The sequence below is a fragment of the Erinaceus europaeus genome, chromosome 3 (genome assembly GCF_950295315.1).
Source record: "Erinaceus europaeus chromosome 3, mEriEur2.1, whole genome shotgun sequence".
NCBI classification, from domain to species: domain Eukaryota; kingdom Metazoa; phylum Chordata; class Mammalia; order Eulipotyphla; family Erinaceidae; genus Erinaceus; species Erinaceus europaeus.
In genome coordinates this window covers 61727619-61751172 of record NC_080164.1, presented here as the reverse complement: position 1 = coordinate 61751172, position 23554 = coordinate 61727619, and the positions used below count along the sequence as shown (strand labels likewise).

At 38.2% G+C, this 23554-nt stretch overlaps 2 protein-coding genes across 7 annotated transcripts in view; one reads left to right on the top strand and one right to left on the bottom strand.

The window, feature by feature from the left end:
* The first annotated feature begins 566 nt into the window (after positions 1-566).
* Positions 567-3516, top strand: LOC103115688 (prolyl-tRNA synthetase associated domain-containing protein 1). 2 transcript variants are annotated; one of them, XM_007525482.3, is made up of 2 exons: positions 567-720; positions 2999-3466. In XM_007525482.3, exons 1-2 carry the CDS (start codon positions 637-639, stop codon positions 3428-3430), a joined length of 516 nt encoding a protein of 171 aa, XP_007525544.1. In that variant the 5' UTR covers positions 567-636; the 3' UTR covers positions 3431-3466. The 2 variants fall into 2 exon arrangements, with proteins under 2 accessions (XP_007525544.1, XP_060043239.1); XM_060187256.1 differs by having other exon boundaries at positions 568-753; positions 2999-3516.
* Positions 3517-8726: 5210 nt separating this feature from the next.
* The window catches only part of CCDC88A (coiled-coil domain containing 88A), a 143471-nt gene continuing 128643 nt past the window's right edge, over positions 8727-23554 (bottom strand). For 2 of the 5 annotated variants that reach the window (XM_007525464.3, XM_060187250.1), the window contains 3 exons: positions 13626-14088; positions 9776-9876; positions 8727-8981 (listed from right to left, as the gene is read on the bottom strand). In XM_007525464.3, coding sequence (XP_007525526.1) covers positions 9812-9876; positions 13626-14088 — 528 coding nt within the window. In that variant the 3' untranslated portion in view covers positions 8727-8981; positions 9776-9811. Of the gene's footprint in view, positions 8982-9775; positions 9877-11342; positions 14089-23554 lie in introns of those variants that run through there. The other 3 variants (XM_060187247.1, XM_060187248.1, XM_060187246.1) reach the window with 2 other exon arrangements.

Sequence of the window (23554 nt, the reverse complement as noted above, 5' to 3'; positions counted from 1 at the left end):
TATGCATGTACAAACTATTGTACTTACTGTTGAATGTAAAACATTAATTCCCCAATAAAAAAATATTAAAAAAAACATTTAGTTCTCAGTTCACTCTTGTGAGAATGACTATTCTCCACAAGGAAAAAAATAAAAAATCAGGGCTGCAGAGCCAACACCACCAAGCACCAGATGCAGGTGTCCTCCCCACTCCCAGCAGAATACAGTTATGCAAAATTCAAACAAACAAAAACAATGTTTGGGCACAATAAATTGTAAATACTGTAATTTACAAACAAATCTACCTTTTTTTTTTTTTTTTTAACCAGTGCACTGCTCAGTTCTGGCATGAATCTGGGACTTTGGAGCCTCAGGAATGAGTCTCTACACAACCTTTATGCTCTCTACTCCACCCATAAATCTAAAGGTGTTAAAAAGACAAGTATCTTGGTATCTTCTTCCCCCAGCGAGGGAACGTAGTTATTGGCTGAGTCGTGAACCCAAACAACAAGCCCGGCTGGGAAGGACAGGACGGAAGTCGACCCTCTTTCAGCGCCCGCGCCGCGCTGAGCGGGGAGTGCGCCTTTCCCGTCCCTCCTGGAACTTCCGCTTTCTGTCTGCACTACGGAAGTCGCCCTTGTTGCGGGCCACGACAGCATGGCGGGCGTAGATTTGCGGGCGGCTTTGGAGCAGCAGCTCGGGGCTCTGGCCATCCGCACCGAGGTCGTGGAACACCCCGAGGTGAGGCGCTACCGCCGGGGTAGCTCGGCCGAAGTGAGTGGGCTCTGCTGCCGCGCCCATCGATGGAGGCCGCTCACCAGATGTCGCGGAAATAATGACCCCTCCCCCACGTCGGTCCTTGGGGGCTTTTTCTAGGTTCCGGGGCACGAAGGGGACCCGGCAAGACTTCCAGGGCTTCCAGACTCGGTGCTGCGGGCGTGTGTTTAAACTTGTGTTTTCCCTTGAGAGTGATTTGATCACATTGCTTATTGAGAACCTGTGTGACACACTGGAAACTTGTACACCTTCAGGTGTTCCGGGACTCCGGAGGTGTGTGTACTTTACACGTCGACAAAACAGGTCTTTTGGCTGTGGCATCATGCCTACAGCAGGGGACCAGATCGCATACTTTCAGAATGATTCTATATTGATGTCAAAATTTCATTGTAAATAGTTGGTGAAACCAGTGTGTGACTCCATTGGTGCAGGGACACAAAACCTTTACCCAAGGCTTGAGTAACAGTGACAGTAAATAGCTAAGTGTGGTGATCTTCAAAGAGTACAGAAAGTCATTTACTTTTGCAAATTTACATCAAAACATTTATTTTTTCTGACCACTCCTAGTCATACATACTCTTATCCTTTGTGTGCACACTGCCAATTTTTTAAATGTTTACCAGCTCAAGTTAGTTTACTAATTTTATCGCCTCTCCCTCCCCTACTCTTTGTGGCTTCCTATTTGCAGAGTGCTAAAGAGTAGGAGACCTGACTGCTAAAAACTCAAGTGTCAAAAGCTTCAAAAATAGTGGGACTGGGGAGAGAGCTCACCAGATAGGATTCCAGCAATACCATGCCCCATCGAGCCTGGAGCCTTAACCACATGAAGGATATGACACCTTTTAAAAACTTATTATGGGAGTCGGGGCGGTAGCGCAGCGGGTTAAGCGCAAAGTGCATCGGGTGGTGCAAAACGCGTGGACCAGCGTAACTACAACAATAAAACAACGGCAACAAAAGGAAATAAATACTTTTAAAAGCCTCTTATTATTAGGGCCGGGTGGTGGTGCATATGACAGTTCTTAAGGACCCAGGTTCAAGCCCCTGAGCCCCACCGGTAGGGGAAAAATTCATGAGTGGTGAAGCAGGACTGCAGGTGCCTTGCCTCTTTCCCTATCTTCCCTGCCTCTCAATTCTGGCTGCTTCTAATAAATAAAGATAATTTTAAAAAGACATTACTTAAGGGGTCAAGCACACGTTACAATGTGCAAGGACCCAACCTGGGTTCAACCCCTTGCCAACCCCCATCCAACCTGCAGGTGGAAAGCTTCTCCAGTTGTGAAGCAGTACTGCAGGTGTCTTACGTGCTCTCTCCCCAATAGAGCAATTAAAAAAATTCTATTAAAAATAAACATCCATGATACACATGGGGAACCACATGAAGACACAAGAAACTGCAGTCCTCTGAATGAAATCCAGGTGGCCTAGAGTAATAGGAAGCACTCCAATAAAACAGCACCTTAGATATTTGGGTGTTTTTTTTTTTTATTTACTCCCTTTTGTTGCCCTTGTTGTTGTAATTTGTTGTTGATGATAATGTCGTTGTTGGATAAGACAGAGAGAAATGGAGAGAGGAGGGGGAAGACAGAGAGGGTGAGAGAAAGACACCTGCAGACCTGCTTCACTGCATGTGAAGCGACTCCCCTACAGGTCAGGAGCCGGGGGCTCGAACAGGGATCCTTCAACCGGTCCTTGCACTTTGCGCTATGTGCGCTTGACCCGCTGTGCTACCGCCCGACTTCCGCCATGCTAGGTATTTGAAAGTTAGCACATTGAATAGAGAAATAGCACAAGAAAACCTGCTTGAGAATAACTGAAATAGCAAGGCTTTATAATCCTGGATATGTTTTAGAAATAGCTTTCTACAAGTGAAATTCAGGATTTTGTTTTATATTTACTTATTTCCTTTTTGTTGCCCCTTTTTTATTGTTGTTGTAGCTATTATTGTTATTGATAATGTTGTTGGACAGGGCAGAGAGAAATGGAGAGAGAGGGGTGAGAAAGACACCTACAGACCTGCTTCACTGCTTGTGAAACGACTCTCCTGCAGGTGGGGAGCTGGGGGTCTAACCGGAATCTTTACGCTGGTTCTTGTGCTTCGCGCCATGTGCCCTTAACCCGCGGTGCTACCGCCAGACTCCCTCAGGATTCTTTAACTTTGATTCTTTCTCCTAGAAAGCAAAAATCCTGTATGCAGTATGTGCATATGTTCATTTACATTTATTTTGTGATTTTTTTATAGGTGTTTACAGTTGAAGAAATGATGCCTCACGTTCAACATTTGAAAGGAGCACACAGTAAGAACTTATTTCTTAAAGATAAGAAGAAAAAAGGCTATTGGCTGGTTACAGTTCTTCATGATAGACAAATTAATTTAAATGACCTTGCCAAGAAATTAGGTCTTGGGAGTGGAAATCTACGGTTTGCTGATGAAACAGCCATGTTAGAAAAACTCAGAGTTCGCCAAGGCTGTGCCACACCCATGGCACTCTTCTGTGATGATGGAGATGTGAAATTTGTTCTGGATTCTGCTTTTTTGGAAGGTGGACATGAAAAAGTGTACTTTCATCCAATGACTAATGCTGCAACCATGGGCTTGAGCCCTGAAGATTTTCTTACATTTGTGAAGAAGACAGGACATGATCCCATAATACTTAATTTTGATAAAATCTAATTTGGCTGTCTTTTACAATAAATTTCTGAAAGCCAATTTTCCTATTTGTACTTTACAGCTAACATTAAAAATGATAATAATATTTAGCACCTTGGTTTGATTACCTAGTAAAATCACTTTAGGAGGAAAAATTTTTTTTATTTGATAGGACAGAAATTGAGAGGGAAGGGGGTAGAGAGGGAGAGACAGAGACACCTGCAGCACTGCTTCACCTCTTGTGAAACTTCCTTCCTACAAGTGGGGACCAGGGGCTTGAACCTGCATCATTGCATTTTGTAATTAATTGGATATTTCTTTAACGAGAGAAAATGCTGCTCTGGCATATATGGTGTCAGGGTCTTAACCTGGAGCTCAGGTTTATAAGGCATGTGCTCCACCTGCTGAGCCACCTCTCTGGTCTCATGGTCTTGATTTTACCATTTTGGTTTTACCAGTTGGGGCTCTAGGCTGATTTTTTTTCAGGTAAACAAGCATCATAGCACCAAAACTTTCTGCAGTGCCATGAGGGCTGGTGGTTTAAATGGGTTGTGTGCATAGCCTTCTAGAATGACCTTGCCATCCCTAAACAACTAACTTTTTAAAATGAGACATAAGCTAGAGTAAATGCTCTATAAAGGTTTATTTTTGAAAAAGTTTTTAAAAAAAACTTTTAAAAATATTTATTTTCCCTTTTCTTGCCTTTTTAATTGTTGTAGTTATTGTTATTGATGTCGTCGTTGTTAGACAGGACAGAGAGAAATGGAGAGAGGAAGGGAAGACAGAGGGGGAGTGAAAGACAAATGCAGACCTGCTTCACCGCCTTTGAAGTGACTCCCCTACAGGTGGGGAGCCGGGGGCTCGAACCAGGACCCTTATGCTGGTCCTAGCGCTTCACGCTATGTGCGCTTAACCTGCTGTGCTACTGCCCGACTCCCTCTTTGGAAAGTTTTTTGTTTTTCATTTTTTAAAATATTTATTTATTGGATAGACACAGCCAGAAATTGAGAGGGAAGGGGGTGATAGGGAGAGAGACAGAGAGACACCTGCAGCCTTGCTTCACTACTTTGCCCCTGCAGGTAGGGACCGGGGACTTGAACCTGGGACCTTGTGCATTGTAACATGTGCGCTCAACCAGATGTGCCACCACCCAGCTTATGGAAAGTTTTGATCCAGAAACAACGATGAAAAATGTTAAATAAAATTACATTTTAAAACAATAGATTATACACAGGTCATTTATAAAGATGTTCAGTCCCTCATTTAGGCTAGAATTTGAAGCTACTTGAACAAATTTCTTCAATCTAGGCTATTTTAATTCTTACTCATTCCCTTTCAATTATGGCTTCTGAAATAGCATAAGATTCTAGGATAATGTATCATTAGCTGTATACTATTATAGGAGCTAAAAATAGGAAAATTGACATAGTTATTCACTTAGATTCAAACAAAACCATTAACTGGTTCTGCTGTAGATTGCAACGATATTTCTCATGTTTTTCTTTAGCACAACCAAGTGGGTTATTTGTCTGAGTATAGCATATTTTCTTAAATTTGACCATTCAATTTTCCTTATTTTGTACTTAATTGGTACTATCTAGTGTTACTAAAAGGTAACTTGTCATTTCTTTTTACCTAAAATTGGAAATGACACATTTAACCATAGATTTTTTTTCCCCCCGATTAACTGGGGCCTGACACTTTTGTGATTTCATTACTTCAAGGGCCTCGTTTTTCACTCATAGGGAGAGAGAGAAATGCCGGCCCCAGAGTTGACCCTGTGCCATGGCACTATATAGTGCTAGAAATCACCTACCAGAGCAATTCCTTTGGCCAGTAGAGAATTTTAATGTTATATTGAATTTAGCCAAGATGAAATTAAGAAATATACTCCATAAGCCCACGTTAGTTTTTACTTACTTTGTATTATTTTTTCTTAGAAAAGCAATTTTATTTTCCTTTTCATATAGATGAAGGTTTAATGTCTAAAATAAAAGGCACTGAAGACCTTAGATAGGTCTAACTACATACCCTCCCCACTTGATGAAAATGGTCCCAGAAAGACGGACCTGGTTGGCATCTCAAACATTCCTCCCAAAGTCTGTCAGTTAAATGAAAGGTCAACACTTGAACCCATTTTGGTATTGACAGAACTGATAGACACTTTTCTCCCAAAGTCTCTTAAGACTCATCCACAACAGGGCAACAAAAGGGAATAAATAAATATTAAAAAAAAAAAAAAACTCATCCAAAGCATTTCATAGATACAACCATCCAAACAAGGGTATAAGTTATATCTGAAAATACATTTTCTGCAACAAAGGAAAAGGAAAAAAAAATAAAGATTAAAATTACATCAGTTTTAAATGACTACTAACCACTTGTTAAGAAATCTCCTCTTTGTTTTATTGTTTATTATCAGTTTGATAAGATTGTTATACCAACTTAAATTTTAATAGAAATAAGATTAAAAAACTAAAGTGAAAATGTTTTTTAAAAGACAAATAACCAAGCAATGGCACCTCTTGTTAAGGACTTTTGGATTTCTGTGAATGGTATTAATTATTGTCAAATATTGAAACTTTTGGCATTCAATGCCAAATCCCTCAGTAGCATTACTTTTAAAGGAAATGTTACAGCTTTTCTATTATTTGATTTGGTTTTAATAACAGTTATAGGTACAATGGCCAAAACTAAAAACAAAAAAAGTTAATAAAAAAAAGACAATTTAAAATAAGTTTGTAAAAGGGTGTTATAAGTGCAACTTTATCCATAACCATTCCTTTTAAGGCATTTTCATTGTCCAAATATCTCTCAACATGTACATGAAGATTGATATTATAAATGGGTTCCTTCTGCATTATTCATTCAAGGTTTAAAGAATAAATACATCTCAGGACTAAGTGTAGCAGAAAAGAAAAACATAAAAAATTCACCACTTTTAACACAAAAAGTAACTTAAATACAACAGTCATTTAGCATACATTATTACTCCTCACTGTAATTTCAGATTTGGTACAGTATCTTTTCCACTTTCTGACATAAACTGTTAAGACAGTACAGGTTGTAATACTTCATTGGTGAGGTGGCTATAGTTCTTTAATATGCACAGTGATTTTAAAATGGGTTTTTACCATGCCTTGCATGAAAGGTGCTACATATAAACCTGTTACATGAGCTCTTTGGTAACCACCAGTTCAAAAACTTGGACCAAACATTTCCATATGGCCTATATGAAGCACTTTATTGGAGCTCTGGGCCAAAACTATTACCCTATATAATGAATTCAGTTTCCTTGGGGGTTTAGGTATTTAGAATAGAGCCACATAATCAAAAACATGTCAGGCCCTACTCAGGAAAAAATTGTCCTAAAGTTTATCTAAGGAAAACAGTGACTTCCATCAGTGTTTGCTTCTAAAGTTATCTTTTGGGGGAAGATGTGGTTATTATCTAGTCCTTTCTGGAAATGGTAAGAAGGTGATCGGTATAATTAAGAATATTCATACTTATGTTCCCATAGTTGTCTCTTTAGCTGTTTTCTCATGGTATGCTTCAGAATCTGTGCTTTAGATGCTCTCCATAAGTACTTTTGTTTGAAATAATATGCTGCTTAACCCAGCAGAATCTGTTTTAGGATATTAGTGTCTGATGAGATCAAGCTGTGATAACATTCACCTTCACTGGGGGGGGGGGAGGTGTCTCCTACTTATTAAATTTTAACTTTCATTATTTGTCCTGGGATGTGTCCTAGTTGTGCAAATTAGATGCTAGTTAATATAAATCTAAGTAACCCACTTACTGTATTTAGCTAAAACATAGTATCTATATTTAAATTTATTCACCTACAAATGAATTTACATTTTTTACATGTGACTATCTCTAGACTGCCATGTTGCCCATAATCAATTTCATATGTGAATCTAGGGAGTCATGATGGAGAGGTTTTAAAGTCTAGAGAATGGGTACTAAATGTTTGTTGTGCAATACTTACAATTTAGTAAGAATCCTTTGTATTTACATTTACATAGCACCTTTCATCCAAAAGCTTAAAAGGGACTGGACTTTATAGCATTATTTGGTGGCAAAATCTAAATTAGTGGTGGCATTAACTTAAATCCAAGTTCTGTACCTTTATCTAATTTCTAGTCAACTATACAAGCTATATTTATAAATGTTCTTTCTTAAAGTAGATTATGAACATAACATGCTACTGGTCTACTAAAAAGGGAGAAAGTATTGGGAGGAAAGAGACACACTTTTTTTCATGCTACTGGGTTAATAATGACACAGATCATAAACCACTCACTATGGAATATGGAGTTACTCAAAAAAGATCTTTAGAGCTGGTAATGAGCATAAGAAGTATACTATTAAAATGAAAACATTAATTTTCATTTCAGAACTCCAATTGTTCTGATACTTGTGAAATAATTTGCATTAGTTTGCATTCATAAGTATCAATGCATCTTGATTTCATAAGAAAATAAAACTGTGTTATAAAATTTGAACTACAAAAAAACAAGTTCTGGGTTAACTGGACCTACTTTTTTGTGCTTCCCACAAATTTTTAAGGTAACAAATGCATACAAATGTTTCAAAAGTATCTGTAATAGTTATCAACTTTAATGTAATATTATAAAGAACATAAACAGAATAATTCTTATTAATAAATGATAATTGTAATATTAAATGAGATCCTGGCAAAATGCAGATCATAGCAAATTATTTACATTATTTTTGCCATAAGAAAACTTCTTAAGCAACAGTCAGCTCTCAAGTGGAAAACACACACACACACACACACACACCAATACTATGAAAGGAAATGAATGAACACAATAGGTTTTATCTTGGGAGTGCCATTTGCTGGAAAACCATCTTACTACAAAGTTTCAGGAAAACACAGTTTAAGTACCTTGGATTCATGTGTGAATGCTTAGTGTTGCTTAGTGGGGAATATGGCAAGATGAATGTAACTAATTTTTTTTCTAACTCCTACATAAGTAGAGTCTTCAGATTTACCTTACAAACTGGATTTCTTTTGCAGTGTGTCAAAATAATTGGCTTAAAAAAACCAATACATGCAGTCGGCTAGCCAAAAGGCTCTGACATGCCAAAACAATGTTCTCTGTATCTTCATATATAATACATTCCACAACATACTACAGCATTTAATTTAGATTTACACAACTAAATATAAATGGCTAGATTTTGGCTAATACTTAACAGAAACATTAAACAAACATGAATAAATCCATAAACAAATGATGAAAGAAGATTGTTCTTGGAGTACTTCTTCAAACTGTAAAACACTTGGTCCTTAGTGAGAGAACATCCTTTATTGAGTAGATCTTAACAGTACAATGTATATAAGTCCTAAAACCTTCTAAAAAATTTGGCAGTTGACTCCAGTAGTGCTCCTTGATTCAAGGAAGGAATGAAGGTTTGTATTTCTTGCCTGCTCTAGTCACGAAGGATTGATTAAAGTCTCCTTAAAGGTTTAAAAATGAATCCTATATGTTGGGTGTCTTGTTACTTCAGAAATAAAGGCGAAACTGAAGGACAATTTTTCTCTCTGTATTTAGTTGGAAAGTAGAAAGAAGAAAGAAAATATAAGAAAAGCTTGAAGAGATATAAAATACAGAGCATGTAAGAACAGCATGCACAGGGAGCCGGGTGGCGGCGCAGTGGGTTAAGCGCACATGGTGTGAAGTGCAAGGGCTGTCGGAAGGATCCCGTTTCAAGCCCCTGGCTCCCCACCTGCAGGGGATTTGCTTCACAGGTGGTGAAGCAGGTCTGCAGGTGTCTATCTTTCTCTCCCCCTCTCTGTCTTCCCCTCCTCTCTCAATTTCTCTCTGTCCTATCCAACAACAACAGCAATAATAAAAACAATAACCTCAATGGCGATAAGGGCAACAAAAGAAGAAGATAATAATAATAAAAAAAGAATAGCATGCACTACACATTCCTATCAGAATGACAGAAAGGCAATCTTTTAAGTGGCGCTTCATAGAAAAAGCATTTAGTTTATTTTTAGTTATCAACACAGTTACAAGGAAGCTGTGTTCCTACTACCAAAAACAAAATTCAAACTAAAAAAAAAAAACTATTAAATAATAATTCATGAAGAATTACTCACTAGAAAAAAATAACATTTAAATTGAAAGAAAAGAATCTTAAAAGTTTCATTTATTGCACTAACAGACACAAACTTAAAGTATTTACCTAATTCTGCTTTACTAAGAAGGAAACAAATTAAGCAAGCAATATTTACATCTGTTAATGCAATGTGCACTTGTTTTTATACTTAAAGCAGTTAGTCTGTATAAATGAGACTAATCTCATCTACATTTTAAGCAAGAAACTCACCACTGGGCCCACAAGTCATTGTAGTGGGTAACAGAATTAGGAGCTTTGTTGCTCCCTAGACCTGCTTTTTGATTTTCTGCTTTCTTGTACTTTGTCCATATCTGCAGGAGAAAGCATTTCATGTTATTTAATTAAAAGTTTAACATAATGCCATTCATGAAGATCAGTGACCAATGAGCTCTTTGATTACAGCAAGGGGGAGAAATCTAACACAGGGAAATTTACTAATCCAATTGACATTTTATTGTTTATGGGCTGAGTTTTATATATTTTAGAAACTATAATGTATCATGCCCTCTTAGTATATGGATTTACTTATATCCATTAGCTAAGTGGTCACATACATTTTCAAAATAAAAATGAATCTTGAGTGTAGCAGAAGTATCCACAATGAAATATTTGTAATAATTTACAATAAAAACTAGAACTCAGGGCATACTTTATAGGCAAATAATATACTAATTTATACTATAACAGCTAGAGTTACAATTAAGGGGAACCTAGTGCTTAACAATATAAGTTTACACTGTCACACACTAACAGAAACCTAAGAATAACGAAGCTATTCAGCTTTACAAAAATTTATGAAATTAAAAGAGTACCAAGCCACCAAATATTGATGTATTTCAAAGAATCCTTTGTGAATCCATGTTATGTGGATGAAAAGGAAAAATGTATAGCTGCTCAACCAGTATTTGCTTCACTTAATGCCTTTTTTTTTTTTTTTGCATCTTTGCAAAGATTTATAGAAGTATTATGCTGATTTTTTTTAAGTTTGGGAACAATGGCTATATATGATTTCCAAGTTTTTTCCCACCACTAAAATTCTGATTCCATGTGCTATGAAGAAAAATACGTAAGAAACTAGAATTTTGGGGAAGGAAGTCCCATGATCCTGAAGCTAGTCAAAGTTTTTGGAGAAAGTCTAAATTTGTATAATCAAACAATTTGGGGTGGGCATAGATAGCATAGTGGTTATGCAAAGAGACTCTCTTGCTTGAGGCTCCCAAGTCCCGGGTTTAATCCCCTATACCACTATAAGCCAGAGCTGAGCACCACTATAAGCCAGAGCTGAGCAGTGCTCTGGTAAAAATAAAATAAATAAATACAAGAAATAGTCCTTCAAGACATATAGAGAAAGTATAATTCTGTCTTATGCACACAAATGTATGTTCCATTTGAAAACACATTTATAAAATGATAGCCATTTGAACTATTAATAATTTTTCCTCTGAGTCTGATTTTATAAACCAGTTATATAGCTGTCAGTAGCACTTGATTTTTTTTTCTTCTATTTTTTAAAAGATTTTATTTATCAATGAGAAAGATAGGAGGGAGAGAAAGAACCAGACATCACAATTCTGGTACATGTGCTGCTGGGGATTGAACTCAGGGCCTTGTTCTTGAGAGCCTAGTGCCTTAGCCACTGCGCTACCTCCCAGACCACGCACTTGATTTCTCACTATTACAAAATATATTTAAAATTTATTGTATCATATTTGTAACATCTGAAAAGTTAAAATTTAACTCAATATGGAAATTAATTAACACTATTACATTGGTGTATACCATGTGGTTCTCCATCTAATCTCACTTTTATTTACCATTTAGTTTTATTACTGTGTGGTCTGGGAGGTGGCTCAATGGATAAAGTGTTGGACTCTCATGCTTGAGATCCTGAGTTCGATCCCTGGCAGCACATGCACCAGAGGGATGTCTGGTTCTTTTCCTCTGCAGGTGGGGACCAGGGGCTCAAACCCAGGACCTTGCACATTATAACATGTGCGCTAAACCAGGTGTTGCCACCACATGGCCCTTGAAACTACATGAATACACAACTCCCTCTTGTCAGTTATCTCATAGTTCTAGCACATCACATGTTTTTGATGTCCTTTTTTTCCTTTTAATAACCTAGGAATAAAACTTAAAAATTTTTATTTATTTATTAATGAGAGAGTTAGTGAAAGAAAGCCACCCCTAAAATAAAAATTTTAAAATAAAATGTCAGGTGGTAAATAAAAAATTTCTAATTGTGTTCATTTGATTACCTGCATTAGAAATATTTTTAGTAGTAGCTGGTTATGAGAAAGAAGTAAGGTCAATAGTCTAAAAGGAAGGGATTTAGTATCCAAAACAATTTTATTTTGGGGGTGGCTTTATTTATAAAGGACAGAAATTTCAATAATTCTCTATGGATCTGTTTCCTTTGGCCAAACTAACAATTTAACAACATGCTTTTAACAATAATTTCCTCCCTACTTAGAAAATTACAATTCAAAGCATTCCTTCTAAATGCCAATGAGTTAAAATCTTTGTCTTCAAGATATAGTTTAATAAGTACAGAACTATTGGTGTAACAACCTTCATCACTTTTTGAACTTCTTATTTTTATTTATTTGTTTTTTGAATATGAGTAATAATGCAGAATTCAAACAGAGTATGATTTGGTTTATTTCTCAAGTTCTAGATAAAAAAAAAAAAGTACTGGAAAAACTACCATGTTAACTGATTCAGAGTAAGAAATCTTCTTGAAGAATATTTCAGTTGAACTCTTATATTTACCAGATGCAGAAAAGTACAGGTAAGAAATAGAATTAATGCAAATGTTCCTAGTCAGTGTTTAAATCACATTTAACGTTGATGGCTTTTAAAAAAAAATTAATGTTTTAAATCTGCACAATTTGATAAATATGGCCGTAATATTTTCTAGATAAGTGTTGATGCAGTTTTAACTATTTCTTTAAAAGTAAAGCAGCAGGACATTAGGTATTAAATGAGAAAAGAAAAAACATTTTTTACACATATAGTCTTTTTTTGATACTATACATGTGCAATATGAAATGCACTTACTAGAAAAAACAAAGGAGTGAGAAGGCAGCAAGGAAAGGAAGCACAGGAAGATAGGAAGAAAATGAGATTTGTTTTGTGGAAGCAGCAAAATAAATGACCTGGAAATGTCTTCTTGGTAATTATATTGATAGCATGCAACTACTTTAACATGCGTCTAGACATCAAAGTAACAATCTCTTATCAGGCAACAAGAAATGTGACAGAGTATATACTGCTAAGGTTTATAAAGTCATGCAAAAAATGCACAATGCAATTCATATTTCATGCAGGTTCAGGCATGGGTTACATATTCACAATTATATACGTGCCATGTTGTACAGCTGAACAATTTGTCACAACTTAGAAACAGAAATATAAGCCTGGGAAATGGCAAATGGTACTTTTTCACAGCAGTTTTTCAAATAAGAAAATTATAGAAGCATAAATGTATATCAAATAACATCATTTTATATTGTGATCTTTGATTATACACAACCATACTCATACCAAACTGTTTGATTATCCTCAGAAACCAGTAATGCAGCTTCTGTGTCATCTGAATCGAGGCATGCAGGAGGAGTAAGATTACTGCTATCTATAGGACACAGTGGGCTACTGTTACTAGAGTTCTGATTATCAGAAACCTGTTTACTATCTTTTTGTGCAGCTTTATTCAAAGAGGCATAAGCCTGGCCAGCTACTCTGGTGAATGGCCTGGAGCGTAACCCACTAATATTACTAACTAATTCTGTATTCAGGGATAAAAATGGCTGAGATGGATCAGTCATAGGAAATGACTCTACGCTATTTTTAGCTGGTATTCCTAATGAATCATTAGACATACTAATGGTGGTGGCAAGAGGTTGGTTTAGAAAATGTGACCTTTCTGTTCTTGAGTTCCTATCCTGGGCATATAAAGACTCAGGCACATCTGTAGCTAAACCATTTTGGGCAGGAGAATCCATAGCATGTATTGTATTGTAAAGTGAATGAGAGGACCACTGGTGTAAACGGTACTCACTAGGTGCTGCAGTGATGATGCTATCAATAGTAGCTGGTGGTGAATCAACTGATATAGGTAGTTTACTGTCTTTAGTTAACAAGTCATGGATGCTTGTCCTTCGAGTAGTTCCTTCAGCAGTAGAGATTACACTGCTTGCACGAGGTAAAGTGGCATAAGGATTATTATCTTTTGATTGTCGTGATAAGGAAATTTCTTTTACTAATTTTCTCTTTCCTTGGGTGCTTGGTGTTGGTTTTCCTGGAGAACTATTGGAATAAGTATCTTCAGTCTTTCGAGGACCAAGTTTCACAAATTGTTCAGGCTTAGTTGTCCTTCTATCATAGAAGTCTCCTGGGGTTTTTCCACTTACTGATCTGGCCAAACCACAGCTAACTGGTTTATGTTTCCCCAAAAAGTCAGAAGAGACAGACAAACTTTTCATTACTTCATCTAAAAGATTCTCTTGACTTGAGGATTTAATCTGTTAAAAGAAAAAAAAAATCAGATTAATGATTATAGTCATGTTTTCACCTTCCCATATGTAGACCTATAAATAATTGTTATTCTAGTCTAGGAGTTGGCACAGCAGATAAAATATTAGATTCTCAAGCATGAAGTGCTGAGCTATATATGTTGAGGTCTTGTATGATACAGCAAATCATAAGATGGAATTTTCAGTTATCCCAACTGCCACATGCCACATAATTTGGTTATAGCAATAACTTATTACCCTCTTAAACCCTAAGACAGCAGGAATCTTCCCCATTCTTTACAAAACCCGTATTTTTCCCAGTCCTGGAACCTCTTGGGAGGGGCTCACTTTCCTGCATGCTTCTCTCAGTTCATACCAATTGATATTGCATCTGCTGATCCCAATTTATTCAATGCAATCAGTATCACCTCAACGTGTTTCACTTCAGATCGTGTGTCCAGAGACGTCAGGCATGGACTTCAACCCTCCTGCTTCATTACTCTCATGAGACTTTTCCTAGCTCACAGGACTCCTTAGTTCCACTTCAGGTGGTGCACTTACTAACAAAGCCTCAAAACACAGATATAGACCAGGGCCCAGGAGAAAGGGCTAATGTATCCATGTAGGGGAAAATATACACCTTAAAGCAAAAGTGCACAATAGTTTGCAGTGAGTCAATAAATGCAACATGCAAATAGAAAGACCTAAAAAAAGACACCATAAATTACCTTATCAGATAGTTTCTCCTTAGACCTAGACACCCTCCTCACCTACTTCCTATTTCACTTCAGTCACTATTTCAATCACTCCAAAACTAACCTTGTCAGACAAAATAAGGATAAGGGCAAGAGACTGGCATACTTTAATGATAACTCTTTGGTCACTACCAGGCCACCCCATGACTTGGGGCCCTAGTCAGGGAATCCTGGGATTCCCACACAGACATGATGGGCCTAGACCTTTAACAAATCCCTCTCTCCATGATCAATAGTCATCTACATCAGGAACAACATAATGGACCCCTTTATAGGACCTTGCCCTCATGTGGATGAACAATGGTAGGGAATGTTCCATTCTCTGAAGGGAGGTTGGATAGCATACTCTACCTACTACATGAGGAAGATGGGTCCTGAAATCAGTGCAGCCTAGAATGTTCCTAGTTATCATCACAGAATGCTAGCTCAGATCTACAGGGATACAGAGGTTATATAGGCTCCTGGGCTGAATATGGGCCCCAGATTAAAATGATGGGGTTTACAGTTAACTATTTATATACCTTACCCATATTTGGGAGCTACTGTCTTCCCTGATCCAGCTTTCTAGCCCTTTTTCCAACTATGACACCATCTCCCCAGACAATAACTTGGGTCCACCTGCATATTAAATGTCAGGCTCAGGAAAAAACTAGTAAAATCATGGGCTCCTTGGAATATACCTAAAATAGACCTACCAGCTTTTTCCAAAATGGAGATCCCCAAATCTTCATCTGCAATAGTCTTGCCTTTAGATTCATAATGAGTCAACAATTTGTTCTGCTTTATATCTTAACTCTTTTTCAGCCACCAGGTTCCAGATGCTACCGCGATGCCAATCTGACTTCCCTGGGCAGACAACCCCACCAATGTGTCCTGGAGCCCCACCCCACTAGGGAAAGAGAGACAGGCTGGGAGTATGGATTGACCTGCCAACACCCATGTCCAGCAGAGAAGCAATTACAGAAGCCAGACCTTTCATCTTCTGTACCCCATAAGGACCCTGGGTCCATACTCCCAGAGGGATAAAGAATAGGAAAGCTTTTTTGGGGGGGGGAGGGAATATGGAGTTCTGGTGGTGGGAACTGTGTAGAGTTGTACCCCTCTTATCCTATGGTCTTGTCAATATCTTCATTTTATAAATAAATAAATAAATGTTCAGAATATAGGCGGTGAAGACACAGAGAGACATACTTATCAAAGGTAAAGAGTTGTTCTACACTACTCTGCCCAGTCTGTGTACAGTGAACCTCAACTGGAAAGAGACCCATAAGACAAGCATGGGGCAATCCGGAACTAAAACCTTAGTGTCTACATGCTATTACAATTCCAAGCCTATAACTTTACAACAGCTTGACAACCATGGAAAATGGAAAATAAAAGCTACGGGAACTGCAGTGGCAGATTAGCAGTTTGGAAGCAGCCATACTGAAACTGAGTTATAGTAATAGACCTAAGCGATGGAACAAGGGAAAAGCACTCCATTTATCATAGTTTACGCTCACCAGTCTGCAGTATACCTGCAATCTCAAACTTCTGCTTTGCTGCAGTTTCAATGCTATAGTCTCAGGCATCTGTTCCTGCAAATCCTTGGTCATTGGCCTGCCCACTAAAACACAGATACATAGCCCCCATCCTCATGAAGAAACAAGCATAATAGAAACACAGATGAAATTGGCCGCAATGATGAACCAAGTCAATAATTTGAAGAAAACACTAACTTCAACAAAGGCACATAAATTTCCTAAAGAAGTCTTCAAAGCGATGGTCCTAACAATGCATACTGAAATAAGTTCAATGAAAGAAAATTTTAAAAAAAGTCAGAGTAATATATGAGATAACATAAGAAAATAATTCATAATATAACCAGAAAGATAAAAGATAAAGTAATTAGCCAACAACTTGTTTGGCTTTATATGTTAACTCTCTTTTCAGCACCAGGTTTCAAATGCTAGCAGGATACCAACCAGACTTCCCTGGACAGACAACCCCACCAATGGGTCCTGGAGTTCCGCTTCCCCAGAATCTTGCCCCACTAGGGAAAGAGAGAGGCAGGCTGGGCATCTGGATCGACCTGTCAATGCCCATGTTCAGCGAGGAAGCAATTACAGAAGCCAGACCTTCTACCCACAATGACCTTGGGTCCATATTCCCAGACGGTTAAAGAACAAGAAAGCTATCAAGGGAGGGGACAGGATACGGAGTTTTGGTGGAGGGAATTGTGTGGAGTTGTACCCCTCTTATCCTATGGTTTTTGTCAGTGTTTCCTTTTTATAAATAAAATAATTTATTTTTTAAAAAAATGCAAAAAAAAAAAAAGTAGAGGGGAAGCCAGGTGATGGTGCACCTGATTAAGGGCTCACATTCACCCAATGAGAAGCCATCTAAATACATCAAACATCTACAGCAATATATTAACAGCAACACAATCATAGTAGGGGACTTCAACACCCCACTCTCTCAACTTAACAGATCATCCAGGCAGAAAATCAATAAAGACATAAGGGAGCTAAATGAAGAGATAAATAAACTAGAACTATTGGACATTTTCAGAGTCATTCATGCCAAGAAACTGGAAAACACATTTTACACAAATCCACATGGGTCATTCTCAAGGATAGACCATATGTTAGGCCACAAAACCAGCATCAGCAAATTCAAGAGCACTGAAATCATCCCAAGGATCTTCTCAGACCACAGTGGAATTAAACTAACACTTAACAGTCAACAAAAGATTAGTAATAGTCCCAAAATGTGGAAGCTCAACAGTACACTTCTTTTTATTTATTTTTTTTCAAGAAAGGATTAATTAACAAAACCATAGGGTAGGAGGGGTACAACTACACAATACCCACCACCCAATCTCCATATCCCACCCCCTCCCCTGATAGCTTTCCCATTCTCTATCCCTCTGGGAGCATGGACCCAGGGTCATTGTGGGTTGCAGAAGGTAGAAGGTCTGGCTTCTGTAATTGCTTCCCCGCTGAACATGGGCGCTGACTGGTTGGTCCATACTTCCAGTCTGCCTCTCTCTTTCCCTAGTAGGGTGGGTCTCTGGGGAAGCTGAGCTCCAGGACACATTGGTGGGGTGTTCAATCCAGGGAAGCCTGGCCAGCATCCTGATGGCATCTGGAACCTGGTGACTGAAAAGAGAGTTAATATACGAAGCCAAACAAATTGTTGAGCACTCATGGACCCAAAGCTTGGAATAGTGGAGAGGAAGTGTTAGGGAGGTACTCAATGCACTTCTTAATAACTTCTGGGTCAAAGAGGAAATCAAGGAAGAAATCAAAATGTTTAGAGAGTTCAATGAAAATGAAGACACAAGCTATCAAAATATTTGGGACACAGCTAAGGTAGTACCAAGAGGGAAGTTCATAGCTATACAAACACACATTAGGAAACAAGAAAAAGCACAAATAAACAGCCTGATTGCACATCTTAAAGACCTAGAAGAACAATAAAGGAACCCTAAAGCAACCAGAGGACAGAAATCACTAAAGTTAGAGCAGAAATAAATAACATTGAGAATAAGAAAACCATACAAAAGATCAATGAAAGTAAATGTTGGTTCTTCGAAAGAGTGAACAAAATCGACAAACCTTTGGCCAGACTCACAAAACAAAAAAGGGAGAAGACCCAAATAAATCGGATACTAAATGAAAGAGGAAATATCACAACAGACACCGCAGAAATTCAACATATCATGCGAGGCTTCTATGAAGAACTATATGCCACCAAGCTAGAGAACCTGGAAGAAATGATTTCCTAGATACCTACCAACTTCCAAAACTAAGTAAAGAGGAAGTGGATAACATGAACAGGCCTATCACAGCTAATAAAATTGAAACAGCTATCAAAACCTCCCCCAAAATAAAAGTCCTGGACCAGATGGTTTTACAAATGAATTCTACAAAACCTTCAAAGAAGAACTAATCCCTCTACTTTTCAAAGTCTTCCAGAAGATTGAAGACACTGGAATACTCCCTGCCAGCTTCTATGAAGCCAACATCACTCTGATACCAAAAGCAGACAGGGACACAACCACAAAAGAAAACTACAGACCAATATCTCTGATGAACATAGATGCTCAAATATTGAACAAAATTCTAGCCAACCGGATACAGCAGTATATCAAAAAGATTGTTGTTCATCATGAACAAGTGGGGTTTATCCCAGGCATGCAAGGTTGGTTTAATATATGTAAATCAATCAATGTGATCCACCACATCAACAAAAGCAAGACCAAAAACCACATGGTCATATCAATAGATGCAGAGAAAGCCTTTGACAAAATACAACATCCCTTTATGATCAAAACACTACAAAAAATGTGAATAGATGGAAAATTCCTGAAGATAGTGGAGTCTATATATAGCAAACCTACAGCCAACATCATACTCAATGGTGAAAAACTGGAAGCATTTCCCCTCAGATCAGGTACTAGACAGGGCTGCCCACTATCACCATTACTACTCAACATAGTGTTGGAAGTTCTTGCCATAGCAATCAGGCAGGAGCAAGGAATTAAAGGGATACAGATTGGAAGAGAAGAAGTCAAACTCTCCTTATTTGCAGATGACATGATAGTATACACAGAAAAACCTAAGGAATCCAGCAAGAAGCTTTTGGAAATCATCAGGCAATACAGTAATGTGTCAGGCTACAAGATTAACATTCAAAAGTCAGTGGCATTCCTCTATGCAAATACTAAGAAGAAATTGAAATCCAGAAATCAATTCCTTTTACTATAGCAACAAAAACAATAAAATGGGAGTCGGGCTGTAGCGCAGCGGGTTAAGCGCAGGTGGCGCAAAGCACAAGGACCGGCATAAGGATCCCGGTTCGAACCCCGGCTCCCCACCTGCAGGGGAGTCGCTTCACAGGCGGTGAAGCAGGTCTGCAGGTGTCTATCTTTCTCTCCTCCTCTCTGTCTTCCCCTCCTCTCTCCATTTCTCTCTGTCCTATCCAACAACGACAACAACAATAATAACTACAACAATAAAACAACAAGGGCAACAAAAGGGAATAAATTAAATAAATATTTAAAAAAAAAACAACAATAAAATATCTAGGAGTAAACCTAACCAAAGAAGTGAAAGACTTGTATACTGAAAATTATGAGTCACTACTCAAGGAAATTGAAAAAGACACAAAGAAGTGGAAAGATATTCCATGTTCATGGGTTGTTAGAATTAACATCATCAAAATGAATATACTACCCAGAGCCATATACAAATTTAATGCTATCCCCATCAAGATCCCAAGCACATTTTTTAGGAGAATAGAACAAATGCTACAAATGCTTATCTGGAACCAGAAAAGACCTAGAATTGCCAAAACAATCTTGAGAAAAAAGAACAGAACTGGAGGCATCACACTCCCAGATCTCAAACTGTATTATAGGGCCATTGTCATCAAAACTGCTTGGTACTGGAACATGAATAGACACACTGACCAGTGGAATAGAATTGAGAGCCCAGAAGTGAGCCCCCACATTTATGGACATCTAATCTTTGACAAAGGGGCTCAGACTATTAAATGGGGAAACCAGAGTCTCTTCAACAAATGGTGTTGGAAACAATGGGTTGAAACATGCAGAAGAATGAAACTGAACCATTGTATTTCACCAAATAAAAAAAAGTAAATTCCAAGTGGATCAAGGACTTGGATGTTAGACCACAAACTATCAGATACGTAGAGGAAAATATTGGCAGAAGTCTTTTCCGCATAAATTTTAAAGACATCTTCAATGAAACGAATCCAATTACAAAGAAGACTAAGGCAAGTATAAACCTATGGGACTACATCAAATTAAAAAGCTTCTTCACAGCAAACGAAACCACTATGCAAACCAAGAGACCCCTCACAGAATGGGAGAAGATCTTTACATGTCATACATCAGACAAGAGTTTAATAACCAACATATATAAAGACCTTGCCAAACTCAACAACAAGACAACAAATAACCCCATCCAAAAATGGGGGGAGGACTTGGACAGAATATTCACCACAGAAGAGATCCAAAAGGCTGAGAAACACATGAAAAAATGCTCCAAGTCTCTGATTGTCAGAGAAATGCAAATAAAGACAACAATGAGATACCACTTCACTCCTGTGAGAATGTCATACATCAGAAAAGGTAACAGCAGTAAATCCTGGAGAGGGTGTGGGGTCAAAGGAACCCTACTACACTGCTGATGGGAATGTCAATTGGTCCAGCCTCTGTGGAGAAAAGTCTAGAGAACTCTCAGAAGGCTAGAAATGGACCTACCCTATGACCCTGCAATTCCTCTCCTGGGGATATATCCTAAGGAACCCAACACATCCATCCAAAAAGATCTGTGTACACATGTTCTTGGCAGCACAATTTGTAATAGCCAAAACCTGGAAGCAACCCAGGTGTCCAACAATAGATGAGTGGCTGAGCAAGTTGTGGTATATATACACAATGGAATACTACTCAGCTATAAAAAATGGTGACTTCACCGTTTTCAGCTGATCTTGGATGGACCTTGAAAAATTCATGTTAAGTGAAATTAGTCAGAAACAGAAGGATGAATACGGGATGGTCTCACTCTCAGGCCAAAGTTGGAAAACAAGATCAGAAAAGAAAACACAAGTAGAACCTGAAATGGAATTGGCATATCGCACCAAAGTAAAAGACTCTGGGGTGGGTGGGTGGGTGGGGAGAATACAGGTCCATGAAGGATGATAGATGACATAGTGGGGGTTTTATTGTTAAATGGGAATCTGGGGAATGTTATGCATGTACAAACTATTGTATTTAATGTTGAATGTAAAACATTAATTCCCCAATTAATAAATAAATTAAAAAAAAAAAGGGCTCACATTACAGTGCACAAGGACACAGGTTCAAGCCCCTGGTCACCCTACCACTTCACAAGTGTTGAAGCAGAGCTGCAGGTGTCTCTCTTCTTCTTTATCTCCCCCCTCTCAATTTCTCTCTCTGTCCAGTATTAAATAAATAATTTTTAAAATATTTATTTATTCTCTTTTGTTGCCCTTGTTTTTTTATTGTTGTAGTTATTGATGTCATCGTTGTTGGATAGGACAGAGAGAAATGGAGAGAGGAGGGGAAGATAGAGATGTGGAGAGAAAGACAGACACCTGCAGACCTGCTTCAGCACCTGTGCAACAACTCCCCTATAGGTGGGGACATGGGGGCTCGAACAGGGATTCTTCCGATGGTCCTTGAGCTTTGTGCCACATGTGCTTAACCTGCTGCGCTACCGAGAGGAATACCAGCAGAACGATGTAAGTGAAAGGTTAAAGTGAGGAGGAGGGTAAGTTGAGAAATCCATCCACCTCCCCACCAAAAAAAACAGCAATAAGAAAAAATAACAACAAAAGGACAATCAACACTGAAACAAACAAAGATAAGAAAGTTAAGGGACAGTATCAAGAGGATCTACATTTGAATAATGTGGGTGCCAGGGGGAGAATGGGACAGATTTTTTTTTTCCCTTTTTGTCATTGCTAGGGCATTACTATTTCAGGTTGACTTTTCAGCTAGAGAGGGACAGAGAGACAGAGAAGGAAAGACACCATTAACACCAAAAGTGCACTCAATGAGGTTGGGCCAGGTTTAAACTTGGGTCACGTGCATGGCCAAGCAGGAATTACTAGTAGAAATTACACTATTTTACATTTTGTTTATCTTTTCCTTTTCACCACCAGGATTCTCTCTGGGACTCAGTGTCTGCATGATGACTCTACTGATCTATGTTCACTTTTTCCCTTAGTGGAGGGAGGAAGGAGAGAGTGAGAGAGAGAGATAAAGACAGACAAGGTGAGACATCCACAGCACTGTTCCGCTACTCATGACATTTCCATGACACCCACACAGGTGGAGACTGTGGCTTGAATCCAGGTCCTTGGGTATGGCAGCATGTGTACTCTACCAGGTACACTACTGCCAGGCCCTTGAATTACTCCCAAAGTGAAGGAAAAGATACACCCTTGAGTCCAGGAAGCTCTGAGAAGTACAGCAAAAATAAAACTAAACCTAAGTTTACCAACGCAAATAATTAAAATGAAAAGACAAAGAGAGAATTTTAGGCGTTAGGCAGTGGTGCACCAGGTAGAGTATACACATTACCATGCACAAGGACCCAGGTTCAAAGATCTAGGTTCAAGCCCTTGGCTCCCACCTGTGCATATATGTGTTTGGGGGGGAATTCACAAATGGTGAAGCAGGGCTGCAGGTGTCTCTCTCCCCTAATCTCCTCCTTCCCTCTCAATTTCTGTCTCTATTCAAAATAAATAAAATATATGTATATACACACATATATAAAAACAAAAAAAAAGGTAGATAATTTTAAAATCAAGAGAAAAATCAGAGTCACTTGTAAAGGGACTCCCAAAAAATTATCAGCTAATTTCTTAGTTGAAGCTCTAAAAGTCCAGAAAGGTTTGGCAGGACATACTCCAAGTTTTAAATGGGAAAGATACCACCCAAGAATATCTACCTATGTTATCATTCAGGTTTGAAAAACTAATTTAGTTCTTTTCAAAGTTAGTGGAATTCACTACTACTAAACTGGCCCTACAGGAAATACTAAAGGGGCCTTGGGAAAATACTGAATGACATCTTATGTATTATATCAAAGAAATTAAGCAAGGGAAAAAGTGAAGTCAAATTAACACAAGTGTTACTTGAGATGGGTAGGTACGGAGGTAGTGAGATGGAGTGGTACTTT